This window comes from Bactrocera tryoni, chromosome 1 (genome assembly GCF_016617805.1).
Source record: "Bactrocera tryoni isolate S06 chromosome 1, CSIRO_BtryS06_freeze2, whole genome shotgun sequence".
Lineage (NCBI taxonomy): Eukaryota > Metazoa > Arthropoda > Insecta > Diptera > Tephritidae > Bactrocera > Bactrocera tryoni.
In genome coordinates this window covers 46553715-46575440 of record NC_052499.1, presented here as the reverse complement: position 1 = coordinate 46575440, position 21726 = coordinate 46553715, and the positions used below count along the sequence as shown (strand labels likewise).

The following is a 21726-nucleotide window of genomic DNA, read 5'->3' as shown; positions in this document are numbered from 1 at the left end:
ATTAAAGTTTTGATATCGAGACATTTAATTTACTACACGAAAGCATTGAGTCTCTTACAAATAAAAACGGTTTAGTAAGAACGTGTTAATAACTTCATGCTCATTAATAATATGTTGTGGTCTAGTGTTAACCGGACACTATATTTGTAATTAAAAATTAATAATATGTATGAGCTTGAATATTGACATACATACAATTTTGCTGCAATGATTTCAAGTTGGGCGAAAATATTCGAAGAGAGGTATGAGCATAAATAATAAAACAGCAAGCCAAAAATAGCGGTATAATGCGCGGGCACACGACTTTCGAAACACATCTGCTACACACATGGCCCGTTCTACGTCTTTATAATAATTTTATCTTCGGAAGCGTCATGCCACTTTTTGCAGCGGATGCATACGTTCTTTAGCTGAGCGTAGCTTTCTACCTAACCACAAAGAAAAATATATTAAAAATGCGTATGAGACCCCATGTGCAAATATCTGCGCTCCTAGCTGCCATTGAACCCAAACGAACTTTAAAAGCTAAATAAAAACTTTGTGAAATATTATAACAAAAGAGAAAAGTTGCTAAATAAAACTAACTAATAAACTGCCGCGGAAGGCGACAGCATCAAAAGCGCCAACAAAAGCACGCATATAAGAAGTGAAGAAATATAAAACTGATTATACATACATACATATACCGCAATAAAAAGCAGAAATTATCAAAGCGACTGGAACTGTAGTGAAATTAACCGCAGCGAAGCGCTCGTAAAAAGGGCAATTAGCCAAGTGAGTCACGCGCGCTGCCGACAAAACACCAATCAGACGAACTAGCAGCGCGCACATCGCGGCGCACAGCCGCGCTGTGGCAAGTGTGCGGCCGCGCTCGCCTTAATGAGCAAGCAGCATAAGCGCAGATAACTGAAACGTATTCATGTATATTTCTATGTGCACAAGCAAGCGCAGTTAGCTTTCGCGCTGATGGCGGTTACGCATCACACTCGCCAAAGCGCCGCGCCGCGTCGCCGCGCACGTGAACGCGCAACAAGAAAAACGTTTTACAAAGCGCATGCAGCGCGCAGTCACAAAGTGTCGCGAATGCGCGGTGGTTTTGTATATTTTTTTTTATTTTACTTCTTCTCTTTCTTCTTCCGCTGACACTGATGCACTATAAAATAACAAACGCTTCCGTTCGGCGTTCCGTGTTTGCTTTATCGTTTTTTAAAAATTGTGCATAATTTAGTTTGTGTTTATCAACATTACAGTTGCAAGCAGAAAGCCGGCAGTAAATGTTTACATATATACCTATGTATATGTAATTACATAAAAACACAGTAAAATATAGAAAATAATTCCTAGAAATCAAACTCAAGTGAAGTTCAAGTGCAAAATGATACGCTACTAAAAACGCAACGAATTCAACGAGTGCTTACAACGAGCAGCGTGCGCATTCGAACCTTAAACACGCCAGCACGATCACTCACACCCACACTATAGCAACCGTCACAACCTGCAACGAAAGCACAAACTCAAGCGCCCACCCAACAAACGACACATTAGACGCACACCAAACCGCCAGCCATTCAGCCAGCAATTAAGCATTTCAACATGCCACGCCCACGTTATGCTGCGCGCCTACGCCTACTACTCAATTCGCTGCTCTTTGCCGCCATTATCGCCGAACATCGCGGCGCCAACGCTGCAGGCATCGCCATCGACCCAGAACTGTCGTCACCATCACCATTCACCATCGCACCCACAGCTGCGCTACCAACGGCAGCACCGACACCAGCACCAACAACACCCAATTCAGTGCCAAATTCCAGCATTGCTGACAGCAAACTAGCCTACGAGGATGGCAGCACAACGACCATCAGCAATATTTTGGATGTGAATGCTTATGCGGTGAATGGCGTCGGCTTGGACGCCAAAAATGTGCTCGCCGCTGTCGCCGACGATAATAGCGAAACCGTTGAGACTGATTATCGACTTCCAGCTGCTGCGCCCACCTCGCCCGCTTCCGTGGAGCAGCAGGATCAACCGCTTGTGCCACCCACTACGCTGTCTTTTGCCAATATTGCGCCCGCCAGCGGTTTGGATAGCGATTTATATAGCGGTGCTGGCGGTGGTGGTGGCGGCAGCATTACCGGCTTCGAGTTAAGCGATGAGGATGGCAAGACTGCCACTACGTCAGGTGATGCAACACCGCCATATGCGGCTGTGGATGATAAATACGGTAAATATGCAAATTCACATGCAAAGCGCAACAATTTATCAATAAAGCTTTAATTTTTTATATGGACAGGAATGTAACTAGTTACCTAGATATATGTATATAAAATTACTTACTGACTATATATAAAGTGGTTGTGTGCTATAACCACGCAGTACTTACAATATTTTGGAATTTTAAGCATTGAAATATTGTTCGTAAACCTCGTAATGATGCTCATGGGGTGCAGAAAGTAGCGGAAGAAAAGATGTCACTATAAACTTTAATAGATTTTAAGGTCCCCAGAAATGATGCTGTAAAAAATAGTTTGGAAAAATGTTTTATATTGGGGAGTAAGTTGGTAAACTATAAAAGATATTTACCCAAAATCATTTATGGTCAATTCAAGCGATGTCGTCTTATTCACAATCAATTTTCCAAGCTTTCAGTCGGCTTTAAACTGAAAGAACCAGGATTTTCAGGCAGAAAATTATATTTTTCCAGTATTTTTTAAATATTTTTACTAGGTATGTGCTATGTACTATGTAGCATAAAATTTTCAGCTTCCGCTGTCAGATATAACCAATATATAACTAATATGTAACCAATATATAACCACTTTATAACTAAAGCAATGGTCACTTCAAGCGATGTGGTCTTATTCACAACCAATTTTCGAAGCTTCAAGAGCTTAAGCTTTTAGTCGACTTTAAACTGTAAGAACCAGGATTTTTAGGTAGTAAATTATATATTTCCCAGTATTTTTTAAATATTTTTACTATGTATGTACTATGTACTATGTAGCATAAAAATTTCAGCTTCCGCTGTCAGATATAACCAATATATAACTAATATGTAACTAAAATATAACCACTTTATAACCAAACCCCAAATTTTATTTCAATAAGAGTGGTTGCTATTATATTGTTTTTCTTTTGCCTGTGAAATTATAAAAAGTGATGTTACGTTATTTTGCATTTTAGGTGAGGATGTATGTATATATGTATATGGTATACATATCCTCATGTCATTCAGCAGCTGTTGCAATCGCCACCACAAACAGTTCTAGAATTTGCATTATACTCAATTGATTATTATAATTTATTTTTCCATAAGCTTTGTTGCATTAAAATATACCATTATATACATACATACATACCCACATACATAAGTACCTATGTGCACACAATGTTTGTTCTGAGTTGATAAATATGTGCATTCAAAGTGCATTCGCTGCCTTTCAACGTACAATAAATCATTGCATTTGTAATCGCTCTGTTGTTGCTTAACAAAACAACAATTGTTGATAGAATTACTGAGTCACTCAATTCCACTGGCGGATGCAAGTCTACTATCTGCAATTTATTTTATTGACTTTAAGCTTATACACAATGGAGAATATTGATAAAGCCGCTCTATGCTTACCTAGTAGATTCTTCTACAGATTATACTTACTTTCCTTACTTGCTTAGCTTGCTTGTATAAGCATATAATTCCTTTTATAATTACATTTTTTTTATTTCTATTATAATTACAAACGTAATTATTTTCTCGCAATTTTTGTGACAGTTGTTGCAAGTAATGCTCTCTACAATAAAATAATCTCTTTTCTCAAAGATTTCTGAGAACTTGCTGCTCTATTAATTGAATATACAAAAATACATAGGCAGCGTATTGGATAATTTTTATAGAACATATTTTATGACTATTCTTTTCTATAACGTATTGTCACCGAACTGTCAGTGACCACTTTACCCTTTTATTCAGTTAGACGAATGCTTAGGCAACAATATATATTTATTTGGTCCAAAAAAGGCACTAGAACTCTCAAAAAGTCATCTTTTGGTGCTGTCATAATTTTTAGTTAACCCTTACAATCAAAACATTCAGAACTTCCGTTGGCATCTAATAATACGAAATAAAAATAATTGACTAAGTTTACTATCTAAACACGCTTTTGGAACTGGATGAGTTCTTAATGAAAACTGTTTTTGAATAACGATTATTTAAAAGTCAACAAAAAGTAAAGCTGTCGCAATTTCTAATGGATTATACCAAAATTTATTTCAGAGAACTCCTCTGATTATTGTAGAATTGTTCCAGTAATCAGATCTATGGTTTCTAACATTTTTTCGTTCAAACGTTTTTAAATATGGTTTTTAGTTCTGTAATATACTATTATTAAGCAACTGAATATTCAAATTATAGTTGACAGCTTCGACGAAGTTACATTTTCACCGTCAGTTATTATTTTCATAATTCTCACTCCAACAATTATAACATTTTCTACATGGTTTGTTCTATACAGAACAGTCTAAACAACCTCTGCTTAGAACAGGCAGGCATCTAGAAGCCTACTGATCTGAAGTGATTGCAAGTTTTCTTTTTCTTTGTCAACTAGATGTCCCGTCTCCAACCAGTTTATGGCTCTTATGAGAATTTAGTTTTCTATATATTAGTTCTTATAATCGGTTGTGCATTGCGATATCGTTCAGGAACTAGATTAGAGTTCAAGTCCTACAAAACCGCTTTACGTATAACTAACTTCGTTACAATATCGAAACTATGTTCGTTAAAAATTACTGAAGCGCTTGAACATAAACACTCAAAATAACTGATACTACGATTATGCAATGTCACACCTAACTGACATTTTCAAGCACAACAAATACTGCTCTGTCATAACTAATTCTATTCTGTCATCTAGGAAATACACAGTAGTGTTGTGAGACAGTTAACTGAATGCTTTTCCAGTGAGACGTTTCGGTATAATAAGCACTTTTTTAGTAGACCTGGAGATCTGAGAGAGACTTTTGAGTGATGACAAAGTCATCATATGATTAACATAATATATTAGTTTACCACGAAGTTGATAACACCCAGAAGAAAACTTTGGATGGCCTATAAAGTATAGTATGTATAGTAGATATATCGGTATAAAAATTATTAGCATGACAAGCTGAATCGGCTAGGCCATGTCTGTCTACCTGTATATATACTAACTAGTCCCTCAGTTTCGAGACAACGTTCTAAAATTTTGCTTTCGTCATTTTCTCTTCAAAATACTGCTCATTTGTCATATATATCATATATAGTATGTAGCTGTCATACAAACTGAACGATTAACACCAAGGTCAGCTACAGTGAAAAAAATTAGTGGGAGAATTATTGAGAGATATGGGAAATTACTAATTTTGCACAAAACAACCAAATCTTCAAGAATAACCCAAATTGTTTTGTTTATAGATAAGCAAATCCACTACGCTGCCCCACTAATAAGTATGTGGTGAACCCCACATTCGCCCGGTTTAACGCTAAAATTCGTCGAGCAGCGAGATAAGCTTTATTGCGACCACAAAAGGCAATTTAACTAATTTACACGCTACTAAAAATATAAACACTTAAATAAATATGTATATAACTATGTATATGCATGAATGTGTGTATGTTCGCATGAGCATTGACTTGCGACTTAATATGTCAGCGACTAAATAAATAAATGTAGTGTAGTCTAGTGTTGTGATTCACTGATACAACCCACCAGCTCAGCCTTTCGGATGCACTCAATTCAATTTCATGCTGCTGGCTGTGGTCGGGTCGCAATGTGTGGCATGAGTGGCGTGTGCGACACGATAGACCCATTTTTTTATATACCCAATATATATATGAGAGCGTACCTATAGTACCGTTTATACATACATATACTTGTATTTGTTTGTAAGCGCGCCTATGAAGTCATTAGGTTTAAGTGCTTAATGTCATCGCACAGCCATCGACAGCGTGTTTTATTTATTGTACGAGCGGCTTAGGGTCTTCCAAGCAATTAAATTTTAGTGGCGCGTTTACAAATCGAAAGCAGAAACAACTAAAAATGGGCAAAAAAGCTTGCACAGATGTAGCCAGTGCGCCGAGGCACAAAAAAAAATCTATATAAAATATAACCTCAACTCTGTTGCACTAAACTCAACCGAAACAGCCGTTGCACTTAGGCTGCGCAATTTGTGTAAAATTTTTAGTATTTTTATTTTTTAGACATATGAATTATTAATGTTTAATTCTTTGTATTTTCGTTTCTATTTTTATACCCTGAACAGGGTATATTAAGTTTTTCACGAAGTTTGTAACACCCAGCAGCAATCGTCGGAGACCCTATAAAGTACATATATATATAAATGATCAGTATGTCGAGCTGAGTCGATTTAGCCATATCCGTCTGTCTGTCTGTCTGTATATATACGAACTAGTCCCTTAGTTTTTAAGATATCGTTTTGCAATTTTGCAAACGTCATTTTCTCTTCAAGAAGCTGCTCATTTGTCGGAACGGCCGATATCGGACCACTATAACATATAGTTGCCATACAAACCGAACGATCGGAATCAAATGCTCGTATGGAAAACTTTCCTAAATTCCTATTTCCTAAAGCAACAATGTAATCTCCGAAGAAATTGATCAGATCGGTTGACTATAGCATATAGCTTCCATACAAACTGAACACATAGTTACTAACAGAAATGCACCTGTGAAGGGTATTTAGCTTCGGTGCAACCGAAGTTAACATTTTTTCTTGTTTATTTTTCTTTTTTTCATGGTTTTGGTTTTACAAATTGGCTGCGTGATTTATAGCCAATTAAACAAAGTTGTATTACAGAGTGATTGCCCACCAATATATGCACGCTATAAAATGTACAAAAATGCATCAATATACCTACTCATACATACATATATCTACGTACATATATCATATTCAGAGTCAATTACTTAGACGGCAATGACTTTTTTCCATTTATAAAGCTTAATTCGTTTGGAGTAGAGGTCAAGTTTATTGCCGCAACGATTTTATTACAAGCAACTGCACACATACATATAACACATGCTGTGAATTTTTGAGGAGGCATTTCTGTCATAAAATACATTAAATGAATAAATATTATTTCGACTGAAAAATGGTATCCGTTTTAACTTGTTTAAAAGTGTACGAAGGCAACTTTTTGAGATGACAACACACTCCAACTCCTTAACTGAATTGGCAGATTTAGATTCTAAATTATAATATAATTTCATAGTGATTTTTATATATTTTAAGTAAGAACAATAAGCCCGTTTTCTGCGCCAGTTTCTTAAAAAAATAGTAAAATATAGAAAATAATTGCGAGTAATAATTCAACAAACAGAGTCCGGCTTATGGACCTTGTGAATGTTGGTCTACATTTTCATCGCAAAAATTTATATTGGCTTAAAATTTAGGTCACTAAAGCAAACATACTAATTATATTCTTAACCTTGACATACATACATACATGCTTATCTAAAATTCGTTCTAATATGTAGCACTAAGTACACTTATTTAAAAGTCAAAAAAAAGTAAAACTCGCAACTTCTTATAGATTATACTAAAAGTCAACTCAGGGAGCGCCTCTAAAAAAAGTTATGTATATTCTTTAAGAATTCTGCCAGCAATCAGATAATTGTTTTCTAAGATCCCTGAATTGAAACTAGAACTAATACTAAGTACACAAAGCGCTATTATTTCCAACTCTTTGTCATACTTAGCTGATATCGTAAGCCACCAAAGTGATAGGCATAAGAGATTCAAATACCAAAGCGACCGCCTTCTCCTGATGCCATAGACCTCCGATTTCAATTCCACGACAGTCAGTCCAGGACTTGATTAAATTTTTAACCAGCCAGGGTGTGTTAACTTTGCCGCAGGAAAAATTATTGATAACTGTTTTAAATATGACTACAGCAATTTTCCAAAAAAAAAATACAATTAATAAAAAACAGAATGGCTTTGTATTATTTAGTTTTAGTAAGCAAAAGTGATGAGAGATATATCGCTCCAATTTTGGATACTGTATAATATATGCAAAGGTTCTTACTTTTTTAAAGAAAAAACACAGAAACTTTATTACCACTTGAAAGAACATTCTTTCGAATTTATTTTTTGAAGATTTTCTCTTTCAAATGTTGGCCGCGGCTATGTCTGAGATAGTACATCCGTGTAGTCCAATTTTCGATGACTCATTCGAACACACGCGTGATGTTTTGCTCCAAGGCCTGAGCGAAGCGGAATTGTCCGTAAAGACTTTAGACTCTACATATCCCACAGGAAAGAGTCTAACGGTATGATATAACATGACCTTGTCGCCATTTGACCGGCTCAAAACGTGAAATCATCTGCTCACCGAAGAGTTCACTCAAAAAATTCATTGATTGATGCGATCTGTGGGAAGTGGTGACGTCTTGTTGAAACCAAATGTGGCCGAAATCACGAGCTTCAATTTCAGACATCAAAAAGTCGGTTACCAATTCGCCAAATCGTTTTACTTTCTGGATGAAGTGGCAGCTCTTGAAACTCTTCATGGTACCTTTTGTACCAAATACGGCAATTTTGCTTGGGAAGCTCGAGCGCCTTCAGTTCTTGCAAAGGCTGTATTTTGTACGCTTTCAATTCAATATCTCAACGCAAAATGCGCCAAGTCGTTCCATATGTTAGTCCGAGTTGCTGTGGACGGCACCGCATTGACTCTCCACGGTCTTTGTATACACTCTCAGTTACGGCTGCTAAATTTTCTTCACTGCGTGCCGGACATGGTCTATTCGGTCGAAGATTATCCAATAATGAATGCTATGGGAATAGTACGCTCAGTAAGCCGATTATGTTGACCATAAGTTGAGCGAAGCGCGGTTTGTAAACGTTGTTCAGGCGTAAGTCTTTCCCTGATGAAATGCCAAACAATCCTGAACAAAAATAACATGACAGCTTGACACGACTCACGCATGATCTGTCGAAAAAAGGCTATTAAAAAAGTACCTATACTTGGCGCACCCATTATAATAAGAACTTTGTTTCGTAACCATTGGCTAATAAATTCTTTTTATTGAAATACTATACATCGAAAGCTGTCATATCATTTATTATCTTAAAAAGTCTCCCAAAGTCGAGAGTCATGACTTTTTAGCTAGTTCAGACAGGTATTCAGATTGTATTCTCCCTAGTTCCATGAGAATGTCCTCTCTAGTTTTGTTGTTGATCCTCTTAAACCATCACATGTTATGGCTCGGAGTGTGTTGATAATATAATATTCGACATTTGTGTTAATACAATCTGTCAACTGATCAGAAAGTGTTTCTATTGTTCAATCCACTGGGGAATAGATAGATCTCTAAAAGCAATATATAAGACGAAAGTACTTTGTTTGGTAAGGATGATTTTTTTCGTACGTGGCGAATCGATTTAGTTATGCACTTCTGTCTGTCTGTATATACGCACACCTGTCCCTGAATTTTTGAGATATCGAGCTGAAATATTTCACACTTCCTTTTTTCACCAAGAAGCTGAGCAAATTGCTTAGAACGGATCACTATAGCATATATGTAGTTACCATACAAAGCTACCAATCGAAATCAAGTTTTTTGTAAGAAATTTTTGTATTTGTGCAGGGCATTATAGCTTCACTGATTTTTGATTGGAGAAATAGCCTAGCTGTAAATTGCTCCCAAGAAATATAAATATTTGAATATAAATTCTTATGTCCTTATCTAAACTAAGCACCGGGTTACAGCAGATAAAGTATTATTTCGAATTTTTATTAGCAGTTAAAGTTCGATGCTCAACCGCAAAATCGCTACGAAATTAGGAAAAAGAGGACTTTGTGCAAATTTTGGACTTATCTATATTTATTACTGCAACATGCAATGAAAACTGTTAATGTTGCAACTCGAAATTCATTAATTGATTACTTTTTAAACAGTTGATTGCTCTCTTTCATGTAGAGGGGGTAAGTATACTACCCACAAGATAAGTAATTGGATCTTTTAAAGATTTATAAATGCATTTATACGCCATAATATTTAACGGCCCGTCTTCATATGTATAGCTGTGTAATTCTATTACTTCCTTTCTTCAAATAAAAATATAATGTGGCTATGCCACAAGCCGTCTGGGCACAGCCGTGTCATACTAACCCACCGGCTGGCAGCAATTTAAACTTTCAAAGCACGTTTTCATGACCGAAATGAAGAAAAACATTTCGATTTTATATTTACTATATACACACATACATACGCACATGTATGCATATGTGTGTGTGTGCGCCATGCATGTCGCGTAATTTACTTTGCCGTCGCGCTTGGCGGCAACGTTAACAGATGAGCGAACGCAACGTTTATTGACAAAGGCTGATGAATTGCCCAAAATGTGAAAACAAAAGCAACAACAACAGCATATTTTACACACATCAAAAAGGCAAGAAAAAGGCAAACAAGCAATTATTTGAATTAACAGTCTCCGTAAAAAGTGTAAACACGTAATACGCTCGAATAATAAAAATTTCAATTGCACAAATTTACAATCAAGTTCAAGGCTGTGAGCGCGACGGGCTTGTAATGCGAATTTTTTCAAACGTTTTTCAACATATGTATTTCTCTGAACGCTATTATTTGTATATTTTTTCTTGGTCTAAACTACGTGTCAAGCTGTAAAGCGTCATAAATAAGTTTTGTTCCTAAATTTATTGCATTTTTATTTCATTGGTGGTTTCCTTTTATTAAACATTGGTATTTAGTTGGAAGCAACAAAGAGCGTTTACTTTGCTGTCATTTAGCATAATCAGTTTAAATTAATTAAATTTGACGCTTCGCTGTCATAAATGATAGTTGAAAAATATATAGTTGCTGTTGCGAAATAACAACTTTTATATCCGTTACCACGACAATCAGTTTTTATAATCGAAACCGACTCAGATACATACCGCCAAGTCAATGTACATACTGCTACATGTCCGAAGGAGAGCTTTCATCTCGCCAGTATCCTTCCAAAATACTTAGATATGATTTTAAGTCGCTATGATAACAAAAATACGAGCTTTCAAGAGCTTTCATCTCCCCAGTATCCTCTTAAAATGTTTAGAGATGGCGTCAAGCCGCTAAAACAACAAAAATAAGAGCTTTCAAGAGCTTTCAACTCACCAGTATCATGCTAAAGTAATAAAAAAGATTTTAAGCCGCTCCAACGACAAACAATAAACGATTTCAAAAGCTTACACCTCGCCAGTATCTTCCTAACAGATTTAGAGATGATTTTAAGCCGCTAAAACAACAACAACAACGACTTTCCATGTTTTCCTAGACTTCAAACGCTAAAATCGTTGAAAAATTGTGATAAACATCCATACATAATAAAAAAAAATTAATTAATTTGTTGTTGTTGTTTTTTTCTAATACTACGTAAACAAAATTATAACATAATATTAAAAAATATATTATCAGTAATTACGAAATCAGCAATTTCCTAAAAGCTTTTTGAACTTTGAGCTTTAAATTATGAGCATTGAACTTTTTTATTTACAATTTCACATACATATACATATAATTACAAAAATGGTATATGTATGTATGTATATGCACGTAAATACGCTTTGAAATTACTATCGAATATCTTATGTAAAGTACAATTTACAATTAAACCGCCTTCGGAATCATTACAACATCGCCTTTGATCTCCGAAGTGCACTTGAAGCTGTCAGTTGTTTATGAAATCTGTTACATGCATTTACCATTTGCTCATTGCACATTTATATAGACATGTATGTAAGCGTATATAATATATATATCTATATAAACAATTTTCACTCTACTCCTGTATAAACCAGCACACAAACATATTAACATGTAGTCAGCAAACGAGTATTGATTTATGCACTTTAGATGGATTGTCAATAAAGCTCGTCAACTCATAACGCATATAAAATAGCTGCGACGCGCGCAACAATAAAGATTCTCAAGCGTTTTGGATTGCTGCCGCGCTTCTAATTTGCATAACAAATGAAGTGCATAAAATAAAGATATTTTTATGTTTTTTTTTTTTTTATATAAAAACTTAGACTTGAGCATACATCACATTTGAAATTCTTATGAACCCGACAGTCAAGCCAGCGAGTAATAATTTACTTTTGAACTAGTATTAGTTTCCAGCTGAACTGCGAGTGCAACTAATCAACCGGCTGTATTTTTTCCAGATAATTACCAGGTAATAACCAGTACATTTTTCTTATGGCAATTGTCAGACATCGGTTTAAAGTATAAACCATGCAAATCAGTTCAAGATGTTGGTGCGCAAATTTCTAGTTAGATTATGAAGCAAAGCCATTGGTCTAATACGTAATATAAAATACTTCTATGTTATATATAAAGCTTTGATATTGAGTCCAATTCTGTTTCTAGTTACAAAATGATACATTTCCTAACTAGTTTGAAGGCTTACCGCAGGCATAATGATTGTACTGCACATATAGTATAATGTTCAACTGAATAATACTCAGCAGTAAAAACTTCGATGTTTAAAATCAGTCTATGACTTGTTTGAAACTAGTGGAATACTAGATACCAGAAGGGTTATTGAAATAAGTGTGTGAGACGAAATTTGCAAGGATAAGAATGCAAATAAACAAATCTAAAATAAAACAACCGAATTTACATAACACAGGGCTACATTGCATAGCATAACATTTGACACGGCATAGCATAATTTAATACAAAATAAAAGACTACAACACGCAACACTTTATAGCCCAACATAATTTAATATACAAAGACATAATACAACATAACATTACATGACATAACATAGCGTAACATAACATGACAGAATTAACATAAAATAACATAAATTACATATGAGAAAATTGTTTTACTTAAGTTAGCAAACGGGAGCACCGATCCACATCCATTCTACCGATAGCGCCTCTAGTGTGCCTTTCTTGCTAGCTCATCAGCTCTGAGATTTCATGCGATTACGCTGTGGCCTGACACTTATACCAATTTTATAACAAAGACGCTCGATGCTATTGAGAGCGAGGTTAGGCGCTGCTTGGCCCTGTTCATGAGTTCAAGGCAGGGCGCTCTGCTATCTGAGTGCATGGTCACTAGTCTGAAGGAGACTGCACTCAGGAGTAGTAAATATACTGCTACCTTAATGGCTGCAACTTCGGCTTGGAAAACTGTGCAATAGTAAAGAAGTCTGAAGCTGGAGTTGATAGAGCGCTTCGGACAGTAAACCAGTGGCTAATGGTTAAAATGTGATTTTTGTGTTGGATTCTGAATAATTTTTACTCGTCAGCCAATTTGTGCTGAACAAACCGTGAACACTCTTTTCGTAAGCCCAAATGTTCTTTCAAAATGCGATAAATCGATGTTGTGGAGATGTTCGATTCCATTTCCATGAATTTTAATGACGATTTCGGCTAATTTTTGATGAATTCACGCACACTTTCGGTGGAATTTCCGGTGATCACGGATTTTGTTTGGCCCACATGTTGATCGTCATTTATGTTCTGACGACCACTTTGAAAACGTTGAAACCACTAGTGCACTCTGCTACGGGATAGGCAATCATCGCCATAAACTTGTTTCATCAATTGAAACGTTTTGAAAAAAGTTTTATCAATTTTAAAACAAAATTTAAAGTTGGCTCTTTGTTCGAGGCTCATTTTCGCACCGATTACGCAAACAAACTGACACTTAAAACGCAATAACTTCACTTCTAATAGATGACATGTCATGAATATCTCACTGGAAAATCGATACAGATAGCACATTCTAACGCACCAGTCGACATATAGATGGCGTCACCAGGGGGCGCTAGATTCAAAAAGTCCTGCTTACTTTGGTACGCTCCTTGTATATATCGAATATCTAAATTGTTTCGGTATGATAGTTTACAGAAACGGCTGAATTGCTCTGCTCTGCTTTGAAATTTCCGAAAAATGTTCTTAGATAGATTTCTCAGGGACTTGTCGCTGGAATAAGATTTTCAGCAAAAATTTCGATTTGAAGCCACTCAGCAGTAAGTGAGTGGCTTACGTTTTAATTAGAAATTTTACCAGTATCTCTATCGTTTCCCGCATTCATCTATAATAATAATAAATTTTGTTGGTTTGGAGATAGTTATAAGCAAACAATTTTTCCACATCCCCAAAAACCTTTTTCGGAGACCGACTATGGTCTTTAGGAAATTCAAATTTAAAGAAATCGTCGATTAATAAAATTCTTTAAATTCCGTTAATTTACATTAGTTTTACTTATTTATTTAATAACATTATCCACTTATCTATTACCTACTATCATTAGAAAAAATCTAGCAAAAAACGCATTTTTTCTGATTCATAAGTTATACTCGAGGGCGGTGTTGTATGCCTAATGCCTAAATAACTCATTTGCATCTAAACTAAGTTAGCAATGTAAAAACCCTTAATTTCACAAAAAAATATAAACACAACTCATTTGCGTGCGATTAATGTCTTATCAAGCACAAAAATACCAACCAACACTTGAGATCGGATAAAGCTCACAGCCATTTCATCGATTTTGTTTATATTTAGCTATTATTCCATTTCACAGTAACTTTTTTTCTAATTGCTCTTTCACTAATATTCAACGCAATATACATACATATTGTATTGTTTTTTATTTCAGTTAATTTATTAAATATATATTTTTTTATTATTTATGCCATTTTTCTTAGTGAACTTTCCTAGAGTGGGGCGTGCCGTTGTGAGCTTAGTGTCCATAATCGCGTTGCGATTTGTTTCTGTTGCTTATTTGTTTACCATTTGTTTATGCAAATATTTGGCTTGCCGTTTGAGAAACAACGGCTTTGTATTTATATACAAACTCGCGATTGCATACATATGTACACTTCCGTTTATAGCGCTCAATTGCTTTATTGAGGAACTACCGCTTCTTTCACACTTTTTGTTCACACATTTGCCAATAAATTAGATTTTTTAATCACTATACTTAATTATTATTATTACTTTTTTAATATGCGGCGTGACGATTAGCGGTTGTTTATGAAATAAATTTTTGATTGAAGGCTGTGCTTAAAAAAAAAAAATAACAATTAAGAATAATACTTGAAAAAAAAAGAGCAACGGCGTTGAATTTAATGCTTTTGGGATCATTATACATTTATAAGGTATGCGATTTGGTAATTCGTTGGAAATGCTAGAGACTAGGTAAAGTTAAAAATGGCTGTCAAAGTTAGGTGCGCATTTAGCTTTGGAGCAACTTTTTTGTAACGTCAAGAGCTGCGATTTCGGAAAAAAACAACCAAAATTTCAATAAAAAGCAATTGTAAATCCATGGAAACAGTTGTTTATCAAATATTCACATATTCCTGTTATTTTACGTCGTATATGTTGTAACAAGCTGACCAGAAATCTCTGGAATCTGCTTCAGAGTGACACCTGACGAAGTTTGCTGCCAAATGTGTATATTGTGACTTTATCAATAGCGAGAGGAGAAAGCGAAAAAATATACTGGTGTTATCGACAGAGAGAGTCATCAAGTCCTCATCTTAACTATTTTTTCTTAAAATTCATTGTTATTAGACACCTATTTGACTGTATTTTGCTCTACCTCCATTTGAATGACTTTCACTTCTAGTTGGAACACAGTAGAGCAGCCGATTTGTCCTAAACTTTACTGAAACGTCCTTTCAAATAGCATCCTGACTCAAGCAAATCAACTAGTTTCGAATTTAACGGAAGTGGAATTACTAGATGCTTGAATCTGGAATGGTCTTTAGAGACATACTCTTTATATCAATTATATATGTACAATAAATATGTATAAATCAGTTTTATATGACTGTTATATCCTGTTTTAATTTTATTGAACGAAAGTTATAGCTTTTGCTGATGAAAAAATTAGACCAATATTGCATTTTTATGATATTTTCAGCATTTTTTTTTTTTAAATTTTACACTTTTTTTATAATTTTGACAATACACTACCTTAAAATTCGCCATAAGCGCAACTTTTACATTAATTAAAGTCAAAGTCATTATAGCCAAAAATGAAAGTGTTGCCTACATTCAGGCGCATTTAAAAAAATTGTTAATATGAACTGCGCAAATTTTATTGGAGTCTTGAAATGCATTTTTGCCTTTATCGTAGTAGTACTGTAAAATATGCCATATTTTCTCTTTATTTTGCTCCATGTTTGCGACGCTATAACCCACGAACGACTTAAAAGAAACGACAATCAATCAAACACGTATTAGCGCGTGAAATGAGCTTTCCAAAAAGGTATAGCATGACCCGATGCGACGAATAAAACTAGAACTACGCACTTTCAGCGCCAACTAGCGAAAATACCGCAAGACTTTTTTGACAACCTATTATATTTAAGATAAATATACTACCACCTATCCCTGAATTTCAATTGTATACTTATCTCATATATTAAATGATATTTTCTGTCAAAAGTCAACTATAGATACTACGGTCCACATATTCGGTACCTAAGGGCTTGAGCAGTTTTGGTTGGATTTGAAAAATTTTTGGTTATAAGTTGGCAAACTCTTAAGGAATTATTACTTTTTGATTTTTATGCCGGAAGGTGAAATTATTAAAAGGAATTTAAAATTGTTTTATGTGGGAAATAGGCGTCCGATTCTGGCCTTTCTCGTACTGTGACATGAGTATGTGAGGGGAAGGGCACGACTAAATGCAGTCAAAAACGGTCGTTCGGGTCCACAGATATGTGATTTCATCTAAAGGTGGGCGGTGTCATGCCTATTGTCCAATTTTCGCACCAACTCCCATAAAGCCTTCTCATATCATCTCGGTGGTAAAATTTAATGTCTCTGGCATATTTATTTATTGATTTTTCGCGCTTTTAGTACTGTACCGTTATGTGAGTAGTAAGCAGAGTAGAGTAGAGTAGAGTAGTACTACTTCGGTAGTAGTTCTTATAATTTGTGATGGGCGAATTTGGTTATTGTAGTTTTAATGGTTTAGCAGATATGTACATACATTAAGCTTATTAGAGGGCGGGGCCACGCCTACTTTTTCAACAAATTTTCGCCCACAGATGCCCCTAATACCGCAATCCCATACTGATCATTTATATATACATATGTATATAACTCTATATCTATCTCGCTTAGCCTTAGTTGATACATTCGAACAACCGTTAGGTGAACAAAACTATAATACTCTGTAGCAACAGGTTGCAAGAGTACAAAAAATAAAATACGCGAAATTTTATTTTATTTTTCTTAAAAAATCCCTTCCATTTCAACGTTTTCCTTAATCTATGCTTAACTACACACCATATTCCTTCCCAGCGCCTATTTGTATGCTAATTTGCCTGTCGCGAGCGGCATGCAGGTACACATTTCCGTAAATCAAATTTACACCAAACCAAAATATTTGCATGTTCAGCAAGAAAGTTGCGGCAGCGCATAAACCAAGCAAGCAACTTTGAAAACTAAACAACGCTTATGCCTGCGCCAACTACAATAATAATTCCCACAAATAAAGCGCAAATTTAAAGGGTAAACAGAAAGTTGCGGCGCACGCACGCACACATGCAGACCCACACACAAGTACTACATGCATGCGAATAACGGTAAATAACGGCACTAACTAGCTAATATGCATGAGAAAAAGCGAAAGCAAACAAACGTAAAACGTTGTTGTGCGCGCCGGCGGAGGAAAGCCTCCACATACCGCAAAATATAACATAATTTTAGGCTTGTTAACAACTTTTCGCTGAAGTGTATGTCTGTGTGCCTGAATATGTGTGTATAGGCGAGTTTATTATAGCGCACGCCAACTCCACCTCTATCGTGTTGATTTTTCGGGCTGAAAAGTTCGTTTATAATATGGTAAATGCAAAACAAACCGGCGCCCTAAAGTATGCTACACTCATATGAGTGTATTGCTATGTGTGTGTGAGTTGCGGTATGCCGAATATTTATCAGCTGCCACAACTCAAAAGCTGCCTGGGCTACCGCACTGCTGCCACGCTCACGCTTTCCACGCAAATCGCATGATTCACGACGAGCGACACTTAATTAACGGTTTCGCCCGCTGAACGGTGCGCCAATTAGCAGCCGCAAATGCGACCAACAAATGCTGGTGAAATAACCGAAAGTTCTGCGTGCACCGCTTCGTAATGCCAGCAAAATATTTGCGTAAATGATTTGACATTCTGTCATAGTGGCAACGGCAACTAAACCACATGCCGTGCCGCGTCGTGCTATGCCATTCTCTATAGTCACTGCATACTTGCGGGCGCGAAATGCGTAAAAGTGCGCTACAACATATTGAAGTTAACAAAATCTGAGTTACAACAACAACACGCGTTGACAAACTTTGGTCCTTGCGTACGCTCCAACACGCTAACACCCGCCGAGCACCGCGCGGCTGGCTACGCTATCAGGTGTAAGCGATCACGATGAACCTGTCAGCATTAACAACAACACCAATCGTATTATTTATTTATGTACTTGCCTATAACGGCAGTTGCTGTTTGTTCTTACACTTCCCGTGTGCTTTTGTTGAGCTTTTTTCTCGGTTTTCGCCTCGCTTAATTCATGTTGACTTCGCACAAAGCAATTAACGAAATGTCTACCCGCTTTCGTGTTTGCAGCGTTTTATTTACGGAAAGTGTTACTCAAATAGCAATTACTTATTTTTAATCACTCTTTTATGTTCTTTGCTTTTGCTCCTAATTAACAGTTGCGGGTTGCCTGAAAGGTTGAGGCTTTAATGAGGGTTGAATTTATAAAGGTATATCCATGCATGAAAGCTACTTTTAGATCGGAAATAGAATTTTGAAAACCGCTTCCAGCCACTTAAATTCCAAATTTGAGTGGCATGTTTTTGAAAGAGCCATAACACAAACTTGTAGCCATAAAAAATGTTTATATAAAAATATACCTCAATATGGGTTCTAAACAACGGATGTTAACGGAAGCCTTTACGTTAGCGTTGCCTTAAACAGTTGGCATTTCCATTCACTGAAATAATTATGATAAATGAGTTATGAAATAACAATATAAATAAAAAGATTCAGGTGCAAGCATTTGAAATAATGCTTAGAAGGGTTACCACCTATTTCAAAATTCTAATTCAAAGATTTTGAAATGATATATTAAATAAAAATTTCAAAATTACAAATTTCAATTCATAGAAATTAATTGCTTATTTCAATGTGTATATTAGTATAGCTTAATATAAAAATTTAGCGAATGTTTGAAAATATTTGAAAAGACTTTGGCGAAAGGTTGCCACCAGTTGAAATATTATAATTCCTCAATTATATATGAGAAATGAGTTATTACAGATGGATTTAAAATTAAATTGTGTAAAAATGCCTGCAATTACACACATTTTAGGGAGGGGTTGCCACCTTTCAATTTTTTTCTTTCAATAATTTCAATAATCCGATATAATATTTGAGTTATACATATAAATATTCATAGTATGAGTAACAAATTAGGAATTTTTCCACAAGCTTACTGTTAAAAATACCTTTGAGAAGGGCTGCCACCTGTTCAAAAATTTTATATACATAATGTTGGATAACTTAAGTAATTATTACTGTATGGATTTAAAATTAAAGTTTTGTAAAAATGCATGCAATTATAAAAATTTTTGGGAAGGGTTGCCACCTTTCAATTTTCTTCTTTTAATATAATCCAATATAATATTTGAGTTATATAAATTATTAAAGTAAGAGTAACAAATTAAGATTTCTTCCACAAGTTTACTAATAAAAATAAAAATGAAAAGAGCTGCCACCTGTTCAAAAAAATTTAAGCCGTTAATAAAATTAATAAACTAACATTGCTGCGCTCATTGGCTAAAGCGAATGAGGCTTTTAGCTGAAAATATTTTTGAAAAGTGTTGCCACCTATTTAAATTTTTTACCGATTAAATTGACAGATTTTTTTTTTAATTTTTGTTGGCAGTTTTAAATAACAAAAGACTTTTAAACACCAATTTTAATTTAAATTTCCACATTTGTTCGATTTTGGAATTTCAACATACAACGCTCTTCATTGTAGTTACTCACTCAATTAAAAAATTAATTCAAGTGAAATAAAATTTATACAGATACTAAAATTTTAATATTAGTAAACATTTTCAAGTCCAATTCGAATTTATGACATAACTTTATTTTGTAAAAAATCAGATGCCAATGAGCACCCTGTGTTGCCAAATTAAATATAATACAACATCAAATAATTATAACGAAAGGCGGAAATGCATCGAGATCTAACATCTGCAGATGTGCGCGATCTACAGATGTGCTAATATATATTTAGCATTTGTTGTTGCAGTCTATTAGTTAAAAGTCATACAATTACAAAAACCACAAACGATGGCTGTTACTGGCAAATCGCTGTGCGCTTTTTCGTCACACACACTTAAGACGCAGTTAATTAAATTCCCGTTACTTCCCAATTGCTTTGCAGAAAGCACACAAAAATATGCGCATACACACATATGCACACAAACAGCAGCAGCTGTGGCTGCGGTAATTTTATTTCTCTCATGCTATTTTTACCAATTTTCACGCGTTCGTCGAGCAGCTTTCGTTCATATGAGGTGGCAAGTGATAGGGAAAATTTAGAAAAACAAAAACAGCACAAAGCATAAGCGATAATGCCAAACACAAACACATGCACGTATATATGTATGTATGTATGATATGAAACTATTTGCTTGCATTAAAAAGCGCGCCAAAGCGAAGTGTTATGACATAAGACTGACACAAATATTTGATTTTTACTGTTATTTTTGTAATTACATACATAAATACAAATGATACAAGGGAAAGTCAGTTGCACCAATGTTAGACTCCAGCTATAAATAGTGACATCGAGAAAATCAAGTGTCGACTTAAGGCAACGCAGCTGATTTGTGTAAAAAAAAAAATTGTAATGGTCATTAACAGCGCAAACTTACACACACTAACACTCATGCAATAGTTATACATATGTATATAATATTTCCACGCAGTGTTTGGGGCGCCACTATAACGGCAGCCTTGCCCCACACCGCTACGTGCTTCATATTAAATTTTCTTCTTCTTTTTTTAAGCATTACTTTTTCTTTGATTTCCACCGGTTATTTGCCGCCACACACCCTCCTACTACATATGTATATACTATACACACAAGTGGCTGTGTATTTGTCTGCAATATTTTGAAAAATGATGTTGACACTTCAGCGCTGATGGTCCGGCAAAGCTGTGACTGCCTTTGCTAGCAAGTTCATGCCCGGTAGTGCATGAGTATATGCGCGTATGTGTCTGCAGTTGCCAAATTTTCATTACTCCCACTTTGTTACTACATGTGCCTGACGCTTATGGCACTTCAGTACTGACAACTTTCGTTCGCCGTCACTTTGTTTGTGTTTTTTTCGGCACTCGTCAGTTTTTTCTCTCTCTTTTGTTGCTTTTTTATAATTTTTCCTTTATTTTTGTAACTTTATTTTTAGTTTTATTTTGGCCGGCATCTACTTGAAGAGTAACATGTTGCCATTGCAGTTGACAGCGAAATGTTTGTCCGCAATAGTCGTTGGGTGCAATCAGCGATTTACTTGGCTTCACTTGAAGTGCCGAAGAAGTAGCGAGACACTTGTGACAACGCTGTAAGCTGTAACGGTGTATTTTGGTAACGTTTTTTTTTATTTATTTGTGGTTTTTAAAGAGTGGTCAATTTTG

At 35.4% G+C, this 21726-nt stretch overlaps 1 protein-coding gene across 7 annotated transcripts in view; it reads left to right on the top strand.

Annotated features, from left to right (window-relative positions):
- Positions 1-21726, top strand: part of LOC120766559 (tyrosine-protein phosphatase 99A) — a 531852-nt gene that overhangs the window by 429876 nt on the left and 80250 nt on the right. For 3 of the 7 annotated variants that reach the window (XM_040092150.1, XM_040092149.1, XM_040092147.1), the window contains exon 2: positions 1251-2221. The exons of the other annotated variants lie outside the window; for them this stretch is intronic. In XM_040092150.1, the coding sequence (XP_039948084.1) occupies positions 1594-2221 (628 nt within the window). In that variant the 5' untranslated portion in view covers positions 1251-1593. The remainder of the gene's footprint in view (positions 1-1250; positions 2222-21726) is intronic. 7 annotated transcript variants of the gene reach the window in all.